This window comes from Vidua macroura, chromosome 16 (assembly GCF_024509145.1).
Source record: "Vidua macroura isolate BioBank_ID:100142 chromosome 16, ASM2450914v1, whole genome shotgun sequence".
In the NCBI taxonomy this organism is placed as follows: domain Eukaryota; kingdom Metazoa; phylum Chordata; class Aves; order Passeriformes; family Viduidae; genus Vidua; species Vidua macroura.
The window spans coordinates 8,697,430-8,722,027 of NC_071586.1; the positions used below are offsets into that span (position 1 = coordinate 8,697,430).

The window sequence follows — 24,598 nt, forward strand, 5'->3', positions numbered from 1 at the left end:
TTGAGGGGCAGGTTTTTCCCCCTCAATACTGTAGAGAAGTGAAACTGTCCCCTGAGCCTGCCCAATCCTTCACTCAATGTATTAGAGCTCACTTCCAAGGAAGATTTCTAAAGTGCCCTCCCTGTCCAAGACAGGGAAGAATCAACTAATAAAATTAAACCCAGGATGACAAAAAATATACAAGATTTCTTTCAGAAAAGGTATTTCCACAAGTCCATCTGCTTCAATATATAAAAGAAGGTCTGGGGAAAAGGACAGGTGGCTCCCCATTAGAGGCTGCCCACTGAGACTAAAGGACTGACAAAAAAGTAGAGTTCAAACGTTGAGGTAAACCTGGATTTTAGCAGATGTAAAGAATGTTTCTTTAAGGCAAAGCTTTGGATAAAAAGCAGATATTAACTACCAGTATACATTTGTGCATTCCTATACCCATGGGGCTACCCTACCATTACAGAAATCCCTGTGCAAAGTCTCACTTGCAATTGGTTAACTACAATTACAGTAAAGATAGTTTGTATCTATTTAGATTTACAACATTATTTTTTACAGCTCAGTTTTTAAACATAAACTAGCAAGCGTGCTACCTTTACATTATTTTATCAGAACAAACCACACTGTCCTTTGAAGGAAGTAACTTCTAACAGCAATTAATGCATCTGAGCCTTAACATAAGAGTCACATCCTTGGAGGTTTTCAAATCTGAAAAACTTCCAAAAATTATCGATTTGTGAGTGATTTTTATTATTAACTCCAGAAACGGAGGGGAGGCGGATAGGGGGTGTATGGAAGCCAGAACAGAAAATCTCAAATGAAAATTCCATGCTGGCAGACTCCAACAGATGAGTTGAAAAATCTTAGTAAACAAAGAAACTATCTTTACGCTTACAAATTTCTCCAATAATAAAAATGAACTAGATACACCTGGAACTTGGTTTTAGAATATCCTAATCACCTTTTTTCAAGTCACACCTGAACAAAACAGCACAAAGTGCCAAGCTAGCAGAGACATGCCCGGCAAGATACAGCACTGGAGGGAGAGCCAGGTACATTTTTCTTCTCAAATGGCACTTTCCCAGCAACTTCACAAACTACCTTCCTGAATTTGTCCAAAACTTACTATTTCACTGCACTGCCAGTACATTCTTTAAATACCAGCACCCTTCAAATCACAAGAACAACCTCCTATGCCAGTCTGTGTTAAACACAGTACAACATTCCACATTAGCAGACAAATACACTCACCTTCTAAGCAGTTTCTCTACTGAAGTAAAACAAATCTTAAGGTTCTCAAGCTATGCAGATAAACATGCTTCATGCTTCTGCCACCTACTAACACTACCTTCTACTTATAAAAAAAATAATTTGCATCCAGCTGTAACTTCACCCAAGATACAGCAATTATTTACAGTCAGTTACAGGCCAGAGAAGTGGGGGGAGTTCAAATACTTTTCAGGTTCCTGAACAAAAACTTCCACACTACTATTCCTGTGAGATTTTTTCTTGAGTCTGGCCTGCCTGAGGATTTACATAGTCAAAAAGTGACTCTGCAAGTAAGAAATTCTCTAATTTGTTATCTGTATTTGGCAATTAAAGAAAAAAATCAGAACATAGATTTTTCATAATTACAGAAAATATATGATTCTGACTGCTCAGCTACTTCCTAGAAATAGTATTTAATTCCTAAAAATGAAAAAAAAACCAAAACCAGTAAAAATGTATGAATCACACATCATATGATTTACATTAAGTCAGACTGAGGTACATGAAAGTGGAAACTGCCATTAATGATAAGAATATAGATCTTAAAGATTGCAGTTTGGTGCAGTAAAGCTACAACAGGCAATAGATCAGTCTAGTAGCCCATTTAATCCAATACCAGAAGTACTGGAGACTCCTGAGGAAGAAATTACAGCCTGAAGACCAGACACCTCCAGAATATTATGCTTCAGAAAAAAGTACTTATTCTGTTAACACATCAAGGCTTCTCTTGCATTCTTCTCCTAACACAACTGCACATTTTTCTCAGCATTCACAACAACCACAACATTTCTCTGACAAATCTCCCAAAACAGCAATACTGTGGCAATGAGACAAATCAGTTTTGCTGCCTTTTTTGGGGTGGGGAGGGAAAAAACCAAAACAAAACAAGAGTTTCTCCACCATTTCAGTTTACTACCTTTCCCTGATCACCCCCTCACAATCATACAGGAAACAGCAATCTGTGTACCTTTTTCTTCATTCTGTATGTCAGTGTGGACTCTGATATCATCGTGTCTTTGCCGAGACACCACAGCTGAATTTGAGGGTTGTAATCCATAGGAGGCAGAGCTGCCCCGATCTCTGGATGAAGAATATTTTAAATTGTCCTGGTCAGCTGATGCACTGTCAGTTCTACAAAGAGAAAAATATTTTTTTTATGTAGGGATATAACAGGAGTGGGATTCACATTCACTTATAAATACAGCATATTTAAATGACAATCCCAAATGTATTTCTCAATGTCAAAAATGTTGTTTGTCTAACCTGTTCCTTAAAAAGTGACCTTAAATTCAAATTGGGATGGGAACTGACTAATTATCACAGCAACATGCAAAGGAAATGCATTCTAGTGTGCCAGTGCCTTTTCTTATGACCTGCTCAAGTCTCTTTCCAGTTGCACTTCTATACAAGGAAAAAACTACTTCCCAGAGGTGACAAATAAAACACAACTAGGTCCAGGTATGCATCACAGCTGGATGATACAGTGCCTACCATTTGTGAAAGTCATCACTAATCTACAGATGAAAATTTATATAATATGCCATGGGCCTTACTCAGCAACATAAACCCTCGTATTAGATGGAAGAATGTAACCGATGATCAGCACAAAAATCACATATTAAGTTTTTTAAAAATAAAAACTGCAAAGCAAGGAAGAAGGCTTTACTGTGAAAAAACTGAAAGGTAAACTAAGAGTTGTGATCCTTAGGCATAAATGTCTGCAGATATAAAGCAAGTTCAAAAAATCTGCATTAGGTTTAAACCATTCTCATATCAGAAAACTGATATAGACCAGACTAAACTTTTGAGGAAAAAGATGAAAATTATGAAATCAACTCTTCTCCCTGGACACACTAAGTGTTTAATTTTTAAATATACAGGATTTTAATAATAAACACGCGTGCATGAGATTTCAGAACATAAACGCAACCAATTACTTTAAATGCACTCTTACAAGCAATGATGGGGGGATGACATTAAAACAAACGAAGCAATACCCATCCAAAGGGAAAATCAGCAGAATTTTGCTCAACTCAAGTGTATTTGGAATCAGACTATAGAGATTATTTACAGCAAGCTTTCCCTACTCTAAAGATCTACTATTTTTACTTAAAGTTTCAGATAGTTCATTCAATTATTCAACAAAAAAGCAGGACAGATCACTCCTGTAAATTAACTACAATTTGTGTAAGGATAAACACCACATGCTCATTAAGAACATTTCTTTCATTTTTCCTTTTCAAGAGAACACTGTGATTAGAACTGGTAGACAAATTCAGGGGAAAAGGAGCCAAATACAAATACATCTCAAAGCCAAAAGGGAAAAAACACAGGTAAACTTTTTGATAAGCAGTTGTTACTTAAGCAGTACTAAAGGCTCGCTACTGTCCATTACAGCTCGGCCACAGTACAACTGGAAGAGGAATACCATGAGCACTGACACTTGCAAAACCAACTGGAATTAAAGACACACATTTTACTCTCCTGAGCATGTTAAAAGACATTATATATTATCAGTTTGGAACAATAAGAAAATTGTACTTTTTCCCTGTTCTCACAGTGCAAGTTGATATAACATTTGCTTGGCAGGTATTATTCCCTTTTGCACTGTAAGCAAGTTCATTTTTAGACATACACAGCAAGACACTTTTCCTCACTCAGTATTCACTGTGCCATCACATCTACTGCTTTGTTGGGCACTTGCTTGGACTATTTAAAAAATAGGCTATGCTACTCTAGAGGCAAAGCCTTAGTAGAAGTCTTTATTCATGACAGTTAACTAGAATTGTAAAAATCTTCATACATTTGTTCCATCATCAATCACCTAAGCTATGCTGAACAGGAAAGTTCTACACTTCACATGGTATGAACTTTAAATGTGACCAAATCACGTGCGAATTTCCAGACATTCACAGAGACACCAGATCTTCTCCCTGCCCTAAAACCTCCCAGTTCACTTTGAGCAATTATGTTAGCCTTTCAATGAAACAAGCTGACAAATTTTCAGCTGACAAATTTAAGTACTGATGGCTTTTTACATTTACCTTCCCAAAGGGCATCGCTTTTTTTAAGGCAATGTGCTGTAAACTGAATCATCTCCAATTGTCAACCATTAACGCTGAAATTCCCGTCTGAAGAAAAGCTGATTAAACGTACAATTTTTAACACTGTTCTGTGAATCCCTATCAACTGAAGGACTACACGTTCTCAGCTAACCCCACTTCCCACAGGACAGCCTTTGAATGCTTTGTAAAATTTTCCATTGTGGTAAAATACATGAGCCTATTGTTTTCCCAGGAAAACCCACACACTCACTTCATTCTGGCTTCTGGAACAGCTATCTGCAAGCTAACCTGCTTACACTTTATCACCAACTAAAAGGTGAGTCCAATTTTCGTAAAAAATATCTAATTGTTCTCCTATATATCAATTTAAGAGACAGTAATGCCTACTGACAATTTTGTTCCCACTACAATAAATGTGTAGCTTAGACAGGATAGAAACTCCTGGCTATCTTTATGAGGCACAGACAAAAATCACCCTAGAAAGATGCTGGTATTCTGTGACCCAGCCGACTGCTATGGCCCATATTGCTTGGAAAGAGGGTTTCCAATGGGAAGGAGCTTGCAAGGATGCACAGCAGAAGCAGAGCCAAGGACCTGACGGGCCTGTGCATTTCCAGCTGCCCAGTGACACACAGCACTTCTCACTGGGAAGGGAATTCCAGAGCTGTACTGCAGGACCTGCAACACCACTCTGGGAACTTATGGCATGGGCTCATCAAGACCTGGGGCTGCGACCCAGCAGCTGTCACCTGCCCCTGTGCTCCCTAACCCAGGAATCCAGACACCTGGGTGACACAGGGCACTGCTGTGCACACTCACTGCGTGCACAGGCAGACACACTCAATTTCCAAATCCATTTGCGAAAGATACCTTTTTCATGTCAGGAATGTGGTTATGATTTTGAAAGACAGCTCCTCACAACTCAAAGGCAGGCACTCTGTGCTCAGGTCCTTGCCAAAGTCTTAAAAATAATTACTTTTTCTGCCTCCCTCCAGCCATTCCACCAGGCAATGGGCAGAACTGTGCTGCGGGACACCTCAGCTCATGCTTGCCTTTCAGGAGGGCATTTTTGTTCCTGCTCACATGGTGATATTTCCACTTAAATTGCATTGCACCAAGCAGATGGCAGGTTGCACGACAGACCTAATGCTCAGCATTATCCTATGTAACAACAAATTTAAGTTACATACATTGACATTGCCACACACACCTAATAAACATAATGTATTAATAGAGTCTCAATGTACAATGTTAGCAACAGATAAGCAAAAGCAAAAATATAAATGCTATATTAGACAAAATGGAAAACTGTAAGGATGAACATGACTATGATTATCTTATACTGTAGCTTCCAAAGTTTGGAACTTTATGAGAGACTACACTGTATTACTTCTACCTGAAAATCTCACTGATGGAGACTAAGCAAAGTACTTTGAGAGCTCACATGAGAGTTTTCATCTGTGTCTGGCTCTGGTGGAAGATCACCCATCACCACCAAATGGCTGCAGACACTGTTTTAGCAATATCATTTAAACAGAAGATACTGCATTATGTTTCCTGCAGGGTGATTTTAAACCTGCCTTGGTCCATCAGGAAAAGAAAATAGTTCACTAAATAAGCAGAAATAGCCACTAGTGTGTCCTCCCTCTCCAAAAAGGCTGCTAATTTTTTTCCACTGGCATACAGAAGGAAACAGACTTTTCAAAAATAAGTCTATTATCTCATTTCATTGAAAGTATTAATATGATTTGACTTGCCAATATGTCTGACTTAAGAGAGCATGGCTAAGAGCAACTAGTTTAAAAAAAAATCTTTATCTAGAAAAAAAGAAAAATAGATCAAAAATATATTGTTACTTTAGTTATATGAAAGCCTTAAGAATTTTTGTCCAAGAAACTTGGTACAATCTGGTGTATATTGTTCATTATGTGTAGCTTTTTCAGAACAACCTGCCATAGGGACATTATTTTGAGACAAAAATCACTTAATTATTCTACTGGATTTTATTTCCAAGTACAGGACCTACATGAAAGATTTATTCCAAGACAACTCTACTGCGTGAGCTCTATTATTGTTCAAGTCAGTTGATTTTATTTGCTTATTTCATCTGTTTGCCAAGTTTATTTGAAGTAATGTAGATAAATTCTTCATTAATGAAATTCTTTATCAGTAAAATATTTAAACTTAAAGGAGTCACTGTATTCACCCAAATTAACAGCTTCCCACCAAGTTTCTGTTCTGCCACTGGTATGCAGAGCTTCCTTTCGCCGTGATCTTCTCATCATTTGGTCCACCCTGCCAAGCCAGAGCCTGGCTGAGCCCACCCCAAAGCCTACTTTTGCCTCTTCTCCTGTGTTGAGAAAATACAAATGGCTGTGTTTTCTATTAATGAAATAACTAACCATCTTCTTCCTGCAATTCTGCCATCTCCATGGCTGGACATCTACGTGCCATAACAGTAGCATTTTAAATCACCTCTTGATTCTGTGTCACTCCCTTCTTAGACAGTAGCATACCAATTTCATTCTGTTCCACGATGGGCATTATTAGAAGGGAATGTCAGGGAAAGGTATCACACATACACATCCTCTTCTTTTTCCATAGGTGTATTCCAACAGGCATTTTGGGGTACAGGATGTTGAACTAGCTAAACCCTTGGTCTGATTTAGTATGGCTGTTCTTGTATGGAAAACAATCTACACTCCCAGTTTCTTCTGCTTCCCACTGACACACTTTCATATTCTTTCATCTTTCTCACAACTCATTCTCCTCTGTCTTCACATTAAAAACAAAGGTTTTTACATTACAAACTTCAGCTCCTCCATTTTACCAAAAACCAAAAAAAGCTTGGGAAGGTGTGAGATCAAAGAGTTATCAGCATATTTAACACAAATGTGAAAGGAGATCAAGAATTATGGCTGCAACTCCAGAACTGAACCCATACCTGTTCAGCATCTCCCACATGCAGTCCGCTGAATCTCTTCCCAGCGTTTCCATTGATGTTTTCACAATGGCACCTTACAACTGATCCTGCATCTCATTCTTTACGCTGTCTTCAACATCACTGACTACTTTTCTCTCTCCCTCCGTATCTCAGTCTTTGCTCTCCTCTCTCTCAGCTACCCGTGAAGGCATAGAAGTCATATATCCACTTTCACCCTACATGGCTCTACACCCATTCTTTGGTAATCACAGCAACATCCTCAAACACCTCTATGCTGCCAACTTTCAGGTCTCTCACCTGTGCAAATTACAGTTTCAGCCTATTTCTAACAAACGTTTTACAGGCACTTTGCTGCACATGCAAGCACAGAAGAACCAGAGTCTCTGTTTCAACTTTCCTTCTATACAGCACCTGCTTGTCATTCACTGCCTGGATTCAGCATTATGATCAGACAATTTCCACAGTGAGTACTTGCTTTTTGTAAAAGACATGCCTCTGCCCTTCACAGCCATGTGAAAAGCACTGCTCTGAACAGCACTTTCCTGGGCCATTTGGTCTAATGGGTTTCTTTGCTCCCTGCCAGTATCTCCCAACCTGTCTGAATTACTTGTGCTCAGTTACAAACTTCCAGCCAATATGCTCACCTGCTTAGGCCACAGACTACCTGGAAGGAGACCATATTTTACTGTCTTGTCTCATCAAGTCTAAACCCATGAGCACCAGGCAGTAACTTGGTTTGGCAAGCACCATGCTAACAAAACTTAGTAACTCATAACACTGACTTATGTTGTAGGACAAGGACACATGCCATTTTCATTATTTCAGTACTAAAACCTAATAGGACACTTCTGGAAATTTGCCCAGATGTGAAAGATGTTGGTTTACACTTTTTCACATCCTCCCCTGCTAACTTACATTTATGATAGGGGAGAGAGAGAGAGGTCCTGTTAATTAAAATCTTATCTTCCTTTTCACACTTTCATCGAAGAATGCCACAGTGCACTCTGCACTTGTTAACCTGCTAGCCTGCACTCACACTCCTGCATTTCCTCCCAGAGACAAGTACTGCTAGTTTCAGTACATAATTAGCCCTCAGCACTCTTAACAAATTAACTCTTTTCACACACAAGGCCTGCACACTGAAATTATTTTATTTTTTGCCCCAAGAGTTGTAACAGGAGATCTGTTGAACAACAAGAAAAGAAAGAAGCAAGCAAAGGTCTAGACAGCTGCAAAGATTAGGAGAAGGAAGAACAAGCTCTTATCAAGCCTTCTCAAAAAACCCTTCACTGTTCTCTGTCACATCCATCCAACATCTGTCCACAAAGTTTTTGTGTTGGTATTGAGTCTGGTACACAGCAGTGCACAAAACAATATGCCCCTATACATCAGGACAACTTCTTCCTCTGTAGCACACAGACAGCTCTATCTTACACACACTGCTGGAAAACCAGTCTGATGTATGACTGCACACACACACAAAATATCATTTCAATTAAAAACTACTTTTCCTTGAAAAAAGCTATGTGCTCCAACTTCCAGTTTCACACTCTTTTCACCACAATTCCCAGTGCTGATTAGCATTACTAAAAACTGAGAGGAAATCTGGACCTACTAATGAAAATCAATCTAGTCACTTTTACACACACAAAAAAGTGCATTTGAAAACAATCCATCTGATGATACGCCCATGTAACAGCAGTTCCTTTTTTTGCCCTTAGGAACTTGAAACAACTACAATTATTACAGCTTTCACTACTTGGGCCACTTCCTTCACCTCTTCCACACCCTGCAAGAAAGCATTTACCAGCAGTATCACCTGAAGTAAATGAAACAAACAGCCAGCAGAAAGGGGAAGGAAAGAATATGTGGGTATATTTTTGTTGTGGGGTTTGTCCAAGATCGTATTTCAAATTATGAAAGAAACAGATTGTCAGTTTTATATAACAGATCTCCTTTCAAGTATGCATGTGAATCACTTTTAAAAATTAGTTAACACCAAATTGACAGACTGATTTAATCTCTGCACTGTCCTTACTGTAGACTCAGGTTTCCCATCACCAGTATTTCTGAGAGGTAAAAAAATGGAGCACTGCACATAGATGAAAATGTGCTGTACTTGGGATTGTGTGAACGTTTCTGATTCCTGGTATCCCCCACCATAATACAAAAAAAAAAAAAAAAAAAAAAAAAAAAAAAAAAAAAAAAAAAAAAGAGTAGTATTTAAAGGAAATGATACAGTTCAATTCTGAGAAGTGTCAGGACCAGTGTAGAGGTGTTGGCTATTTCTTAGCAGAAGCTCTTGATCACACAGTGTGATCAAAACAGAACAAGGCCCTATCCATGCTGAGGCTCCCTTAGGCTGGTGCTCTCAGAGCTTTGGTTCTGCTGTGGCTTTGTGGACAATTATTTTAGCAGCCAGGTCACACAGCTGTACTTGAGAGCTAAGGAGGCACCAGACTACAGGGAACACACCAGAGCCACACATGGAGGTAATTTCTTAAACCAGCCTTATCACCAGGCAAAGCATTTCTGCAGCCACTCTCTTACTTTCACCCTTAACTCCACTGAACCCACTGTAGGCAATACTACACTGGATAAAATCAGCTTCCTAACCCTCAAAAGATGTAATTTTTAGATAAAATACAGAATTCATGACAAATTCATATATCCAACCAAAATGCATTTAGAGAAGTCATCCACTGCAAAGACACATCCAACTTCTTCCAGGTGGAAAGGTCACAAGTTAGGGCTCAGAATTACAGACTGCAGCCCAGAAAACTGAAGCAAAGAAGAAGGTAAGGAGTAAGAAATCACTCTTCTTAATTTTCTCCCAAAAAAAATCTAGATGCTCTAAGAGAATGTCACCAATGAGGTTCATAAGTTCTTAAGTGAAGATAAACAGTAAGTTTTGTGACCAAATACTTCAATCACACAAATTAGAATTTAAATAACCATGCCCCATACACCATTAAGAATTGAACAGCCTCTAGCACTGGCTCTAGAGGCTGTGCTGTTAGCTGTTCAAGCAAAAGGAAAGCGTCTTTCACAGTAAATGCTGAAGTGACCTTCACATTCACACATTTCTTCTAGTCCAAACTACATGAAACTGGGACCATCACCTGTCAATATACTCCCAAGCATGTGCCACTCAGTTCTCTAGCGGAAAGTTTGTAAGTAGGGTCCCATGTTGTGTTAAACTTCTAAAAATATTGTAAAAAGCCTCAAATCCACATATTAAAAAAAAAAAAAACTTAGGAAACACCAAATTTATATCGGATTTCTACATAACAATTTTGACGCTGAAAACAGCAAGGCTGAGCAGTAGAGCAAATACACTGGCATGAGATACATCAGAAATAATTAAGACCTGAAATACACTCTCTAGATCTAACTAAAGAAGTGAATAGACTTTAAATTTTACTAAAACGTGCCACAAACGTGTAAACGCACCTAAAGCCTTACAACACATTTTAAGTAGGTGGGGTGAGAGCTTATATAGATCTACTACATTCCACAGATTAAAAAAAAAAAGCAAAAAAAAAATCCTCAAATAAACCTGTGTAGTATGATGTTAACCCTCAAAAAACTACGAGTACTCCTGCAGCCTCAGTTCTCCCCTGGCTGTGTTCCAGCTGAAAAACAGGCTGAAAATACGGGACCCGAGCCCACCCCCGCTCCCCCGCCACCGCAGCCCCCCGCCCGCCCCGCGGCCGGCAGGGAGGGACGCGCTGCCCGCAGGCACACACCGGCCACCGGCCGCACACGTTACAGGCCGCGGGAGCGGGGCTCCGGGGGAAGCACGGCGCGCTCCCACCCCGCCGAGCGCTGACAGACCCGGCCCCGTCCCGCCTCCGGCAGACGCGGCCCCGTCCCGCCGCCTGGGCCCGCCCGCCCTCCCGCGCTAGGCCCGGCCGCCAGGAAGTGGCTCCGCCGCCGCCCCGCTGCCCCAGGCCCGGCGGTGGGGCCCGGCCGAGCCGCCCGCCCCGCTCTCACAGCCCCGACCCCGCGCCCCCGGCCCCAGCCCTGCCCACCTGGGTTGCCAGTCATTCCAGCCCCGCGGGTGGTAGTGCTGCCTGCTGCCGGTGCCGCTCAGCCGAGACCCCGGGGCTCTGCGGCTCATTACCTTGCCCGAGACGGCATGGCCGGCCGGGCAGCGGCGCGGGACAGGGCGGAGGAGCAGCAGGAGCAGGAGGACGCGGGGGGAGAGGCGCGGGCGGCGGCTCCTCACTCGCGCTCCGCAGGCGGTGCTGCTGTCTCACAGCGCAGGGAGGGGACGCGGCCGCCGCGGCTGCTCCGGCTGCTGCCCGGGCGCGCAGCACGCCGGGATGGCGGACATGAGCCGCCCGCCCCTCCGCGGGGCACGCCGGGAGGGCGGGCACGGGGCGCGGGGGCGGCGGCTCCGCCTCCGGCAGCCGCGGGACGGGATCCCCGCCCGGGGGGTCCCCGCTGCTCTCCGCCCGCGCCTCCCCCGGGAGCGGCTGGCCGGCGGCGGCACCGCCCCGGGCCCTGAGAGGGGTGTCAGCCCCCGGCCCTGCGGGGAGTCGGTGACAGCCGCTCACCTGCCAGGGGAGCCCGTGCGGGAGGGCAGCCAGGGCGTCCCAACGCCAGCAGCGTGAAGGGATCGCGGAATCACTGGGGTTGGAAAAGACCTCTGAGATCATCGAGTTCAACCTCTCTGCGAACATCACCACGTCAACTGTACCATGACACCGAGTGCCACGTCCAGTCTTAAACACCTCCGGGGACGGTGACTCTATCACCTCCCTGTGCAGCCCATTTCCGTGTCTAATCCTTCTTATGAACTTCTTCCTAACATCCAACCTAAACCTTCCCTGCGCACAGCTTAAGACGATGTCCTGCCGTCCTGAGGATAAGGGTATCGCGGGCCCCGAGGGCACCCTGGCGCCTGAGGAGCCCCGGAGTGCCCGGGACATGGCGGGAGGCGGCGGCTCCCAGTCCCCAGCTGTGCGGGGACCCAGGGCCTCCCAGACCCCGAGTCCCGAGGGGAGCCAGGGCATCCCAGACCCCGAGTCCCGAGGGAAGCCAGGGCATCCCAGACCCCGAGTCCCGAGGGGAGCCAGGGCATCCCAGACCCCGAGTCCCGAGAGAAGCCAGGGCATCCCAGACCCCGAGTCCCGAGGGGAGCCAGGGCATCCCAGACCCCGAGTCCCCAGGGAAGCCAGGGCATCCCAGACCCCGAGTCCCGAGGGAAGCCAGGGCCTCCCAGACCCCGAGTCCCGAGGGAAGCCAGGGCCTCCCAGACCCCGAGTCCCGAGGGGAGCCAGGGCATCCCAGACCCCGAGTCCTGAGGGGAGCCTCGGCCCCCGGCGCTGCGGGGCCGAGGTTTCCAAGGCGTGAGGGGAGCCTGAGGCCCCTGAGCCCCGGGAGCAGCCGGGGCTGACAGGACCTGAGCGGGGCTGGAGGGCGGACCGTGCCCTGCTGCCATCTCCCCCCTTCCCTCTGCACGGCTCTGTCTGTGCTGCCCCTCGTCTCGCTGGACTCTGCAGGGAGCTGTGTCCCTCCGAATGGAGCAGATCCCCATCCCCACGCTTCTCTGCATTAGGGCACGTCGCCCGTACATGAGGGACAGGGAGTCTGATGTTCAGCAGCCATCAGCAGAAAGCTGACCAGGCCCACATTAAACCCTAACCGAACCTTCAAGGTTTCCCCATCTTCCTCACAGGAACTTTGTAAAAGGCATTTCAAAAGCAAGATAGTGTCTTTCTAAGCCCGGACACATTTCCGTGTATCTCCATGGTTATCCATGCTATCCTCCAAAGCTATCTTCACAGTTGCTGGAAGGGCATTTGATGCCCACTGTTGGCAAAGCCTGTCTGTTACCAAGAAGGCAGACAATTCTGAGGAGAGAAAAAAGGTCACCTCCATTTGGTAGTCTAAGGACATTTCCCAAAAAAAGGTGTGTACACTGTCTCTGGCATATTTTTATTTCTCCTGCAAGGTCTGGAAACTTACATTAGCTAATTTGTTAAGTCCAATTCCTGACAGCAGACTATTCCATATTTATGAAAAATCATAATAGTTTGGTCAGATATTCAGCAAAGAGACATGAGTAGATCAAAATCTTTTTTTAATTGCAATATCCGAGGCTTGAGATCACTGCAAGACCTGAGGAGACTTCTGAAACTCTCCTGTGCCTATTTCCATATTAGAAATCCTCCTAATATGCCAGGGTTCTGTTGGAATCTTCTCTCAGACAGATGGCATCCTGCCGCCTCCCTTGGACTCTGCTGGGCAGCCCTCATCCTGCTGACAGAGTCCTATTGCCTTGCAGTCAGTTAGCAATGCCTGCAAGACACAGAGATTTCAAAATCAATTTCAGGACAAAAAGAAAAAATTGTATCACAAGGCTTCATCAAAATAAAATGCCATTTCCATGCAATGACCCCTGCCCATCAGTCTGACTTTCAACTGATGTACATTTGTGTGTCTTAAGTGAATTAGTTTTGCAAAACCAATCAATTCCGTGAGCCATGACAGATTTTTTCCCCGTCCATTATAATTGAGATGGACATTCAGAATTACACAATATACTGCAAAATTATTTTCTGTAAGTATAGCAACAATACCTGCTGCAAATTTGCTGACCCTTCCCAATTACGTCAAGCAGATCCTCTGCCCCAGTGATGCAGCAAGTGATTCTTTTCGTTTCATTACTGAGTAGCATCCCAGTGGTAACAAACATGAATCACTTAAGGGAAAAGGTAATAGTACCAATGCATTTTTAACTACACTTCCAATTAATTTGCTAAGAGGAGGCAAGAAAGCAAAAGCAACCTGGATACTATGACCAACAACTGCCTGCCTCGACCTAGAGTTTAAGAACCACTGATTTAGTGTTCAGTACAGTAAATTTTGTATCAGAAATCCTGTATTCTAGTGGTGAATTTGCTGCAGTCTGTGTGGTCTAATGCAGATCCCTCCTCAGAGTGCAGTTGTCTCCATTTGTAAAATGGATCAGTGATGTTCAGCTTTCTAAACTGCTTTTGTGCACAGCTTTAACACTGTAAAATATTATATAGCTACCAAAATAAAAGATGTTTCTACATAAATGTGTTTCTTTCAAATAAAAGATTTGTTTCTACAAAGATGATTATATTGTGAAATTTGAATGGTCTTAAAGATATTAGTTAAAAAGCTCATCAAGATTTGTGAGATAGAGTAATAATTATTCCACAGCATTTTCTCAGTAGCAGATTTCAATCAGCCAAAGATGGATAAGGCCACTCAGATATCACACTAGGAATTAAGAAACCCAGGGAAGATGAGGCCAGGATTTTCAAAACTACCTTCTAAATTTCAGGCCTCAAGTTTGGAACTTGGATACTGAGTAGCCAGCACAGACATCAGTTGGAGCTGTACATTCTGAAGTCTTGCTAAAAAATAAAGTGTTTAAATATGGACTTTCTCAAAATAGAAATATATGAACTTAAAAGACCTGCCTTAAATTCCAGAAAGAGTTGATGACACTTGTGGAGATACATGCCCTGTCTCACTCCTGGGTGTATGCTCAGTCCACTCCATCAAACTGCCCACATCCATCCTAATGCACAGCTCTGGAGTGACAGACACTGTGAACCACACTTTTCCTGCTTTGTAATTCATGCTAATGATTTCTCAATTTAATATATCAAAGAAAGCTGCATTAATCTGAGTGTTATTTTTAGTTGGAATGAAGTGCAGATTGTATATATTTAATGTGCTGAAATAGGGTGGTAAGCACCATATTGCGTCTTTTACCCCTCGCTAATTTCTTTCCTTACTAAGCAGTATGTCTGGAGAAACCAGCATGTGCTGAGGATTGCAAGTCACTCCTGGCCCTTGGCTCCCTCTGATCCATAATAAAGCTACAGATTGAGAGAAAAACAATCACCAACCATGAGTGGGAAAAAGATGCTATTTCCTCTTGTGGAAATAGGACAGAAGCCAAGGAGCAAAACAGTATTTAACTAGAGCACAGAAGTACCACTCGCCAAGATCCTGTAGTCTGTGTATTTCAGATAGATGCCTCTTAAAAATTAGAAAGGATTCTTAGAGGAGTTACTCCGCACACCTGCCAATTCTACTGTTTTGATGGCAGAATCCAGTTTCTATCAATAACCAACCAAATTTTCAGTTGAATGGCCCCACAGACTATTTCTGGGCATAGCAGTCTCAGAGCACGTGTGATGTGTGGCCAGTCTGTGCAGGCTGAGAGCACGGGGTGTCCAGAACACGTTGTACTGGTGGCTCAGGCACAGCCCCCAGGCGTGCACAGGAGCTCCCCCAGGACTCCCACTGTGCTCTTCATTAAAAACCTGTGCAGGTGCAAGGATCCACAGAGGTCTCTGCCCAGCAGGGACACTGTCCATCAGCAACAAATGCTGCAGCCCCTATTGAGGCCTACTTATCTCATCCCAAACTGGAATTTTTCCTTATCCTATGAGGTGTATTGATACAGAAATCCAACGTACAAATAATTCCAATAACAATGCATATTGAACCAGTAGTTCACCACCAGTTTTGAGTTGAAAATAATTTTAGTGTTAAAAAAGTCAATCTTTTGTTTTGGAATTCCAATTTGAATATCAACAAAAATCAACTTTTAGCTTCTTTTATTTGTACAAAAGACTAGTGAAACATTGGGGTTTTATTTCTGAGTATTTATAAAGCCACTTTGAATTTAAGTGGGATAGCACATGCAACCATCTGCTCCATTTCCTCAAGGTCTTTTAGAGGATATCTTTTCCTGAACAGTATTCCTCTACAACAGAGCAACAAATATAAGACATTAAATTTCTTAGAACTTGCTCTCCTGAATTTCCTTATGATTATTACATCTTTAAGGCATTTTAATCTCCTACATGAGATATGCATCTCCTAGCATAATGTACAGTATGTGAGTAAATATCTGAGTTCCTGTCACAGACATCATCCTGTCATAGATTTATTACATCGTGGGCTACAATGGTCCTTGTTTGTGTGTATAAGCTGTTTCTTCATATTCTGTTTATTGACAGTATGTTTTTCTGTTTATTAAGTGTATACTTCCTTAAATGTCCTGGATATTATTACATATTACCAGCAACAGTCATACATAACATACACACTGAGCACTTCCATTTAAGTGACAGGTTTCTAAACAAGTAGTTGTTGCAGTAATTTTGACCTGACAAATACATAACTTAAACTAGTTTCAGGTCTTAAAGACTTTAGGTCCTGAAAGTCCAAGGAAAAATAGTAGGAGAGTAATTTTTTTTTTTTTTTTGTCGATACAAGCAGTCATATTATATGTATTAAATTTCAGCCAGGGTAAAAATGGTGAGATAACCCAAAGCAATAGTGTGCATGCTGGTTTCAGGAGAGTGGGAATTGCAGCAATCCTTTTCTGAGTTTTGGAATCCACACAGAGCTCCTTAGAGGAAAGTCATAGCCTGCCTGCAGTGTGTTACATAGTTAAATTGACAGCACTGTAACAATTTAGTTACAAAAATTTTTCTAGATCTCTGAAAATCAAACTTCATGGAACAGCTGAATGTCTGATGTGCAGACAGCGCTGGCTGAGAATCAAGTGTGCTTTTACTCACACCAACTGCAAGGTGCTCCACGAGCAGCAGCTCCCTCTCCTCTGCCCAGTGAGACAGTGCTGTCCTGCCCGAGGTTTCTGTTACCTGCAAGCCAAGCGTGGCTGCAGATCTGTTCATGATGCTGCAAGAGCTGGCTGTTCAGGCAGCTGTGGGGAGATTTGTGCTGCTTGCATTATTCCTGAGAGCCTGGGCAGAAGCCTGAGAAGCACTGCAAGAGGGAAAAGCTGAATCGGGGCTCACGAGCAATTGCACATTATGAAATGCTGCTCAGTGGTGGAGCAGAGCTGGCGTGCGCTGTACTGCACTGCAGAGAAAGGCAGAGTTGCAGCAAGAACCAGTTATCTCTCACCGTGGATGCCAATAGTACAAGACTATTATACTGTGAAGCCCTTTTGAAAAATTAATGGTGTACTTGGTGCTTCACCTTTCTGGTGAATCTGAGAATTTCCACCTGTTAAAATAACTGCTCTCGCACATAAATTTTCATGCTCTGCAGACCCAAGTTTATGTCATGTTTGTTGAAAAGGTAATTTGAAAGAGGCTGCCAGGAAAGTAGCAAGCCTTTAGGCATAATAAGCCCAGGGAAATTTGTTTGAATGGTGTAATGAATCCAACGTGTTAATTTAGTTCAGTTTGGTGCTTATGCTGATAGTGGAGTGCTATGAAAATGAAAATAAAAATTGGTCTAAAAGGTGCAGTACAAATAGAAATGAAACATACAGTAAACTCCCCCAAGGTATTTATCCTTTAATCTTCTCTAACTTTAATTGCTTTTTCTAGGCTTATTTTCCTACCTGTTTTTTTTTAATGTGTTCCAGATCTCAACATTACCAAGTCCTTATCTCTCCATCTTTCCTTGAAGCCTCTGAAAAAGACTTTGATGAGATCAGTAGAGATGTCACTTGAGTCATACTTCGTGAGACAGCTTGATAACCAGTCTTTATGAGAAAAAAACACAGTATCAGAGCATGAAAGAGGGGAGCCATGAGTCCAGGAAGAGAGATTTAAGCAGCAGGTCCTTTTCTCTCAGAGTTCAGTGCTCTGACCCAGACGGTGTTCTGTGGGACTAATTTTATGTGTGATGTACAACCAAATTTTCTGTCAGTTTTGCACACATTTCTCAAGTACCACTCAGGTTTTCTCACAGCCTTTCTAAGGGCATTTTTGTGGAAACTCACAAGTTGAGGTGTCCAATCGCAATGCTGGCAATGGGACCAAAAGTAATTCCTAGAGGACCCATGACTCATCTGCTGGCTAAGGGACCGTGTAACCTCTGCTTTCATACAAAACCAGCTAAAAAGACAAAATCTTTCACATCTCTGGATGTTTGCATGATAATATGCTAACAAGGTGGGAAAACACTCATCAGCAGAAAACAAATTGAGTTGGATAGACTTATGGCATGTGGATAAAATCAGGGTAAACACAGGGAGCAACAGCAGTTTCTCTGGTTCTTCTGCAAGCAGGGTGCTGCAGAGGACGGGCATCCCTGTGACAGCGGTCACTGGCACTATCTAGAGCAAACCCAGGAGGGTTCAAAGTCTCCACAAGGGGAATTGAGGCCCCAGGCACTGTTTGGTTGAAATCTCACCTGCACAGTTGTTATTGCATGTTATTTTTGTGAGAAAGGCTGTGTCCATGTCTGAATAATGACACAATTCAATCTGAATCAAAGGAGGATAAATTGCCTTTTAGTGCCAGATACATACAGTGCAAGGACTCAGTATTCCTTTGAGCCTATGAAAAGTTTGGTGTGGGAGAGCTGTCTAGCATTATGTAAATCTGATTTCCCAAATAACATACAAGCATTGTAACTATCAAATCATCTTCTCGTAGTGCCCTGTATAAATCACTACAATTTGCAGCCTCTCTAACAACAGCCTTACAAACCACAGCTTCCTTCAAAAGCAGCTTTGACTCATCTCCAGGCCGGGGTGAAAAAATAGCATATGGCTTTGTGCATGAAAAGCACACGTTATTCCCAGTCAACCTGATTTCTGACTTTTTCTCCGATTTTCAACTTTTGCTTTTTTCAGCCTTCATAAAGTTCTTTCAATTCAATTTTTGCATGTTTACAGAGAAAACTGCAAGGATTTACTCAGAAATAAGCAAAAGAAAGACAGCAGATCTCATAAAGCCCTATTTATATGTTCTTTCAAATTTTTATTTTGCCATACTCCTTAGGCCCCAGTCCTTGTGATTTCTTACAAAAAAAATATGTTATTTTATAAACTGCTGTATATCTTAGAGCTTTCTAGGCAGAAATTACATTTCTTTCTTATGTTTAGAATAGTCAGACCTTGATCAGGTTGGCATCTTTAAGCATAACATAACATAATATTGTCTAATAATTCTGCTATAGAAGAGAGCTTCATCATCAGAAGCAGAATGAGGCCTTAAACAGAGCACATCTCTCTCTTTCTCCTTCTCATTGTTTTCCTAGACCACATTTATGCTACACTTTTTCCCAGTTCCCTGTAGCACCACCATCCTCCTTACCCACAGCTCATGCAGCCAATGCACACAGAGCATTACAGCCCTGTTAACAAACACAATCAGCCTTTCATTCAGCTGGAAATGTTACATAAACTTACTGTTTTCTTTCACATAAGTTCCTTTAAATTCTTATTTGAGATATTAATTAGGTTGTTTTCAACATATGGTTTGCAATTACGTGGTTCTTTCAGTTTCTTGAACTTGTTCCATAGTCTTACAGATATGGTGATCCTTCAGAATGAATAAAATTAACCTTGCAGTAATCACTAATGCACAAAGATAGTGCTTCAACATGGTGCTTTTTCTTGTTATTTCTGTTCACTGAATATAAAAACAGTCGATGTTTTGTTCTCTCAGCTCATTCATTCATTCAGATGTTTTTGTAAAATAATGACAATAGGAGCTGCCCTGAATTTATTCCATGTCTGATGTGCCATTAGTTAAACACCTACTCTCCAGATAAATGGAATTTAGCTCCAAGTGTGCAGACCCAATCCACCAACCCCTTAATGACATGTTTGCAAATCCATAAATCCTAGCTGTAAGCTTTCACCAACACACAGCTGAAGAGCAAGCCAAGCCCTTAAACACCCAGAAGAAAACCCATGATGAGACAAAAAAGTGCCTCTGAGAAATGCAGCCATATGAACCAGGGCTGCACATGGAATTGCTGCTTGGGCACAACTACCCCCATGAAATGCAATGCCATGTGTAGTGTGTACATACATACATTTCTATGGATACTAACTGGATCAACACAATTTACTTCCTTCAAATCTGGAATCCAAGTTGAAAACAACAAATCTAAGTTTGAGTGAAATATATCCTTTACTTTTTGAACTTCACAAGATTAAAAATGGCACTGAAGCAAATTACAAAGCAGCCCATCACTGCTGAGGCACACTGAAATGAATAGCTCAGGGTAGATTTCTAATGCATTTCCCTCCTCTTTTCCTTCTCCACTACCTGTGAGCGTGCTGGCTCTGTAATGCAGAGGGGGATTTTGGGGTGCACATCCTACAGCAGCCCAGCTCTGGGTTGTGCTGAGCCAGCCTCAGTGCAGCACATGGAAACAGCCCGATACACATCAGGGAGATGCACATCAGCATTTTAAAGCAATTTCATGTGCAGCCAACTTATAAATCAGTGAATAGAGAGTGATTTGCATAAGTGACAGGGTATATGTGAATCCTTTGGGTTTCCCAAACCCTACTTCATTAGAAATCACATGCCTTAGTAAAAAATGTAAATTCGTACATTTTTGTTAAATTACTGAATTGATTAATTACTTTATTTATTTATATTCTATTAGCTGGGTTCAGCTGTTCCTAGTACCTGTTGAATATTTATGGCCCTATGTAGCACTAAGGTGGAGATTTGGAGGCTGTCTGGCTACTTAGAGATTTCTGGGCACAGATGGACTCTGACTTACACAGGGAAGGTAACGGAGTCACTGTCCCCATCTCAGAGCCCTGCTATAGCCTTCCTGCCCCAGCAGCCAAATGACAGTCTGTGCTCCTGAGGTACTGCAGGGATAGACTGACATATTAATGCAAACTGGAATTGAGGATTATGCTAATATGTCAGACTGTGCACTAGAGTGGGGAAACAGGGCAAGGAGCTGGGAACCACAGCCTCAGCTGCCATCTCAGCATCTCACCACAGAGCCATAATTGTCATCTTGAACATGGGACTTGATTATTTTATAGGCTGCCCTATTTATTTTTGCCTGCTTGCTTGCATCAGCTTTGGAAGGCATCTTTCCATGGTATTAAGTCCCTGTGGGACCATTTTGCCAGGATCCTTCTCTCGTGTGTCTCAGAAGGAAGGTACTCTGGTGTGCTCAAACCCACTGCTGCAGGCCCTTCAGCCAGCAGTGACTGCTTTCCTGTGCAGCAGCTGTTGTAAATCCCAAGTGATAACTTCTCTTATGTCCTGCTTTTCTCATTAAAGCCTACACATCTGTGCTGGCCAAAGTGGTTTGAGTGCACACACTTGGGCTCCTCCAGGCTGCTGGTGCCACTTCTACTGCTGGGCTGCTGCTGTCTCCAGTGCAGCTGTGCCACAGCTGCCTGGGAGCCAAAGTGCCACTGTTGTGACTGACACAAACTCCGGTGCTGCCCTGGGGGGGTTCAGCCCATCTGCAGCATCAGGAGGCTGACAAAACCCAGCCAGGATGCTCCCTCTCACTGCTTCCCTGCAGCAGAACCCTGCTAGCCCTGCTGCACTGTTCCCTCTCTCCTGCAGGTACTGCAGGTACAAATAAAACACACACACAGGACTTTTAGGGACTGGTTTCCAAAAAAAAAACCAGCAGAGGCCAGCAGAGTGGCCAGCAGAGTGGCTCTGTTTCCCTCTCCTTTGCACTACTAGAGTTAGGCATTTTTCTTGGTTTCACCTGTGTTCAGAACTCAGCAGAATGCCAGCTGGAGACCTGGAGAATGAGAGGGGTTTGGACTTGGAGAGCCATGCCGAGTAGCCAGGGCAAGAATTTGGCTACCTCCCACACACAAGGCTTGTCTCATCTTCCAAACCATCCCCACTGAAGACACCTTTGTGTAGCCCTGCCCTTAGAGCCATGCTGTGTCAGCTCATGAGGGCTCAGCACAAACAGTCCCTGGCATAGCCAGGCTGGACATGCAGGTGAGCAGCCAAAAATTAAACAGCACTCCTTGTTCTGAGGAGTGAGTTATGAAATACATATTCCTCGTGGGGCACTGGGGAGTTGCTAAATGAGTTTGTGATAGTCTCCATAGCAATGGAAAAGCATACTAAGAGGAGAAACCACAGAGAAGATGTATGCCAGAGATATGTCTCCTTGACAACAACCCAAGCATGGGACTGAGAGAGCTGCCTGGAGGAGCTAAAGCTGGATCCTCATGTCCTTCTCTCTGAAGTGACTCAGGACATCAGAACGAGCTGCTCTTAATAAAAGCACCAAGACAAGAATAAATTAAACCACTAACACTGATTTACATGAGTTAGAAATATATGTCTGGGTATATCAGTTCCTTTACATACCTATATGAATCATGTACGAATTTTATATATTCATATGCTGTGAAGTCAAGTATTCAAAAATTATCAGTCTTACTCTAGGCCATGCAGCTGTCTCCAGTTCTCTTGTCTCTTTGCCTTTCAAGATATTCTTTAATAACATGATCAAGGAGATTTTTCTTATAGGACCCATGCCTTGTTCAGCACAGTGGGCAGATGATGCTCACTGAATTGTTGAGTCAATATTTTGTCTTTTCCTTGTTCTTCAATAGGTTGCCTCAGGCCTTCTTTATTTCATGCAGTGCAAACATACTCACAAAGACAGAATAAATTCCCTCATGACAATTTCTGCAGCAGTTATTATAGCAACCAAGTTAAGAGCTACCAAACTGGAATAATGTTAAAAATATCAGCAAAAAATCCAAAACCCAAAAAACCTGCAACTACGAAGGCAAAAAATCAGGAGACAGCAAGTCAAAACTTCTCCAGCTGTGCCACTCACCAGCTTGCTTGCAGCCAACAAATCCAGCTGTTATTTTTACTCTCATGTCACTTTCTATTTGCCCAGATTTTGATATGTTACTCCAGCCTGGGACTACTGGAAGATTCCCCTCACATCTTGCTGAGTGCTCAGCCCCTTCAGGGAGAGCCTGACATGGCTGTGTGCTCTGTAGAGGAACTTCAGTACTTGGGGGATCTAAAAAATATTCTTAATAAGTAATACCCAAAGAAGCAGGTCATCATTCAGTTAAGTGCTGCGTTCTCCCAGTGAACTTTGGCACTTATAACAGATATTGCTGCACAGATTTGGGAATGTAATTCTAAAACGAAGTGCAGGGCCCTGTTTTCTTTTTCAATCAGGTACTGAATATTAAACAAAGTCCTTACCATGGCTTATTGACTGAATGGTAAAGGTAAAGCATGGTATTTTCAGGCAGAGTATTGCAACACAGGAAGTACTGTCACTTTAAATTAAATTAAAATAATAGCTGTGTTGGTAGAGGTATTATTGAAATTAAATTCTATTGTTTCCCTCAACTTGCTTATAATTAAATGAAGTAATTGTTCTTGGATTGTTTAGGTGATTTAAAATTAATTCCATTGTTATCCTACTGCATTTATTATCAGAAGCAAATCTCCCAGGACCATTGAATAGTTGTGTTCCTCCTCCCTCCCTCCTTGCTGACTCTTCCCTGCCTTGGGGTTTGCAATATTCCCTGGAAACCAGGAAAAGCCCATGGATTCTCCTGCAGCAATGTCAGCAGAGAGGACTTTAGTTTGCTGCCAGCAGTCAGCTTTAATAAAAGTAAAGAAAGAAAAAGAAGGAAAAGGGAAACTACAGTGAGTACCTGGGCTCGGCAGGCTCTAGTCCAGAAGTGCCAGGTTCCCCAGACAGGAGGCTTGCTGAGGAGCCCTCCCTTCCTGCAGGTCAGCTGCTGCTCAATCCTGGCAGGTCCTTCTGATCCACAGTTTGCCCTGTGAGAGGGAAAGGGCCACCAAGGCACAAGGATGAATTTGCTGAGATCTGGGTTCATCCTACACATGTAGCTGCTGGGACAGAATAAAGTACAAGCACCTTGACTTTGGGCTCACCCAGCACATTTTCTGCTAGCAGTCAGCATTATTACTCCCTGTGTTTTTTCTGAGCATATTTTTCATTTTCTACACAAAACAGGGAATTTTTATTGTACTTAGCCCAAAGCTGCACACACTGCCCTACTCCCTGAGGAAGCTTTTCTTCCAAAGACCATGATGTCATCAGTGACTTGGACCTGGCTACTCTGGACACTGTGTACAGACACTTGTGTGCCAAGTGAGAAAGAACAATGGCAAAATATCTCTAAGGTTGCCAACAAGACAGACCATGGTGCAAGGTGCCTGCCTGGGAAGCCAATTAAATCCACAGTGCTTGAAGAGAGCCTGGAACACTTGGTGTGAGAGCACAGCCCCTTACACGGGTCAGGCCCAGAAAACACAACACAGCTAAAAAACCAGGGGAGATTTCCTTAATGCCTTGTATCCATGTGGGCAAAGCTGACAGTCTTCAGATGTCCAGACCTGCTGTGGGGTGCCAGGGATGAGCTTCTGAGAGCTCCCTCTGATGGGAGGAGGATCAGACACTGAGATATTGTCAGAGCTCACCTGAGTGCCTTCCTTTGGACACGCTCCAAAATCACATGCCCTTAGAGAATGTTTTTGTAAAGCACAATACCAACTTTCCCACCTTCTTTTAATTTAGACCTTTCCCA

General features: G+C 42.9%; 1 protein-coding gene and 1 long non-coding RNA gene across 3 annotated transcripts in view; both read right to left on the bottom strand.

The window, feature by feature from the left end:
• The window catches only part of SMG1 (SMG1 nonsense mediated mRNA decay associated PI3K related kinase), a 58,944-nt gene extending 47,500 nt beyond the window's left edge, over positions 1-11,444 (bottom strand). Inside the window, exons 1-2 of one of the 2 annotated variants that reach the window (XM_053992015.1) lie at positions 11,304-11,444; positions 2,228-2,391 (exon numbers count right to left, since the gene is read on the bottom strand). In XM_053992015.1, the coding sequence (XP_053847990.1) occupies positions 2,228-2,391; positions 11,304-11,392 (253 nt within the window). In that variant the 5' untranslated portion in view covers positions 11,393-11,444. The remainder of the gene's footprint in view (positions 1-2,227; positions 2,392-11,303) is intronic. The other variant, XM_053992016.1, reaches the window with a different exon arrangement.
• A 1,757-nt stretch (positions 11,445-13,201) lies between these two features.
• On the bottom strand, positions 13,202-23,986 carry LOC128815502 (uncharacterized). Its single transcript, XR_008439662.1, has 3 exons — positions 23,699-23,986; positions 17,651-17,721; positions 13,202-13,578 (listed from the first exon to the last, which is right to left on the bottom strand). It is a non-coding gene; the product is annotated as an uncharacterized LOC128815502 (long non-coding RNA).
• Between the last annotated feature and the right edge of the window lie 612 nt (positions 23,987-24,598).